Source organism: Penaeus monodon, chromosome 20 (assembly GCF_015228065.2).
Source record: "Penaeus monodon isolate SGIC_2016 chromosome 20, NSTDA_Pmon_1, whole genome shotgun sequence".
Classification (NCBI taxonomy): domain Eukaryota; kingdom Metazoa; phylum Arthropoda; class Malacostraca; order Decapoda; family Penaeidae; genus Penaeus; species Penaeus monodon.
Window position 1 is genome coordinate 12,033,179 of NC_051405.1, and position 1,157 is coordinate 12,034,335.

The following is a 1,157-nucleotide window of genomic DNA, read 5'->3' on the forward strand; positions in this document are numbered from 1 at the left end:
CCATACAAAAATTTTAATCAGTAGTTATATTTTAGACATTTAATTAACCTTCCAATTCCTTCAGGTTTCTGAAACCCTACTGTCCACCTGGAGAGAATGGTATTCCTACCTACAAGGATCCCAAGTGGATCAGAGCCATGGGGGAAGCAGATGGAGCCAAGGAACTCCCTGTGGAGGACCGCAATCTTCTTATTGTGGAAATGGTACCATCTGATGAGGAGGATGAGGCAATGGAAACAGATGAGGATGGTCGGTTGTTGGTTGTATTGATTTGTTTATGTCTTTAGTGTGCCAAATTTATATTTTTCATAACTTGAGTTCTCTCATTTTTAGAAAATAATTGGATATACTGTAAATGTGTTTGGCTGTACTGTCTTATGAATTTATCAGATTCTTAAAATGCTATTTATTTTTTGGTTTGACATTTTTTATGATGAAATTCAAATTTTTATTTGCATGGAATGTAGTTCTGTCATATGTTTGAATATTGGCTATATGGAATAATATGTTATCCTTGGGTAATGCAAAAGCCTATTACAACATTTTTGCAAAATATTGAAATAGATTCTTTCTACAAGCTGCTGCTAAGATTTGCTTGTGGCAGAAGCATAAAAAATGCTATTTTGAAAATCCTGTAAGGTGAATAGATGCATCCTAAGGAATGTGTTTGGAACAGATAGTGACAAGAGCAAGGAGAATGTTGATGCCAATATTAGTGGGAGGAAAGGAAGCAAAACGAAGAGCAAGGAATCAGATGGAGAACCAAAAAAGAAAAGAAGGAGAATTATTTTACATTCTGATAGTGAATCTGGAGATGATTATAAGCCAGGTGAGTTTGAGTCATTGCAGTGTTTTATACAAAGAAGTTTTATGTTTTAATGTTTAAAGCCTATCAGATGAACTCTGAGTTACTTTTTGCAAGTATTAGCATCAATAAAATTTTTACTTAGATTTATATTTTTCATCAGAAAATGATGATGAAAGCGAAGATGGTTCAGCCAGCTCTGGTGTGGATGAAAATGATGTATCAGAACCTGAGAGTGAGTCTGAGATTGATTCTCCTGTAAAGGTAAATAGGGTTTATTTTACAGGTTATTAAACTCATGGTAATGAATAGATCATTGACTACAGTTTCAGTGCATTATGATGAAAGATCC

General features: G+C 34.2%; 1 protein-coding gene across 1 annotated transcript in view; it reads left to right on the forward strand.

Annotated features, from left to right (window-relative positions):
- LOC119585911 (DNA mismatch repair protein Msh6-like) overlaps positions 1 to 1,157 on the forward strand; it is a 15,655-nt gene that overhangs the window by 3,781 nt on the left and 10,717 nt on the right. Inside the window, exons 3-5 of the mRNA XM_037934633.1 lie at positions 65 to 249; positions 677 to 829; positions 969 to 1,068. Coding sequence (XP_037790561.1) covers positions 65 to 249; positions 677 to 829; positions 969 to 1,068 — 438 coding nt within the window. The remainder of the gene's footprint in view (positions 1 to 64; positions 250 to 676; positions 830 to 968; positions 1,069 to 1,157) is intronic.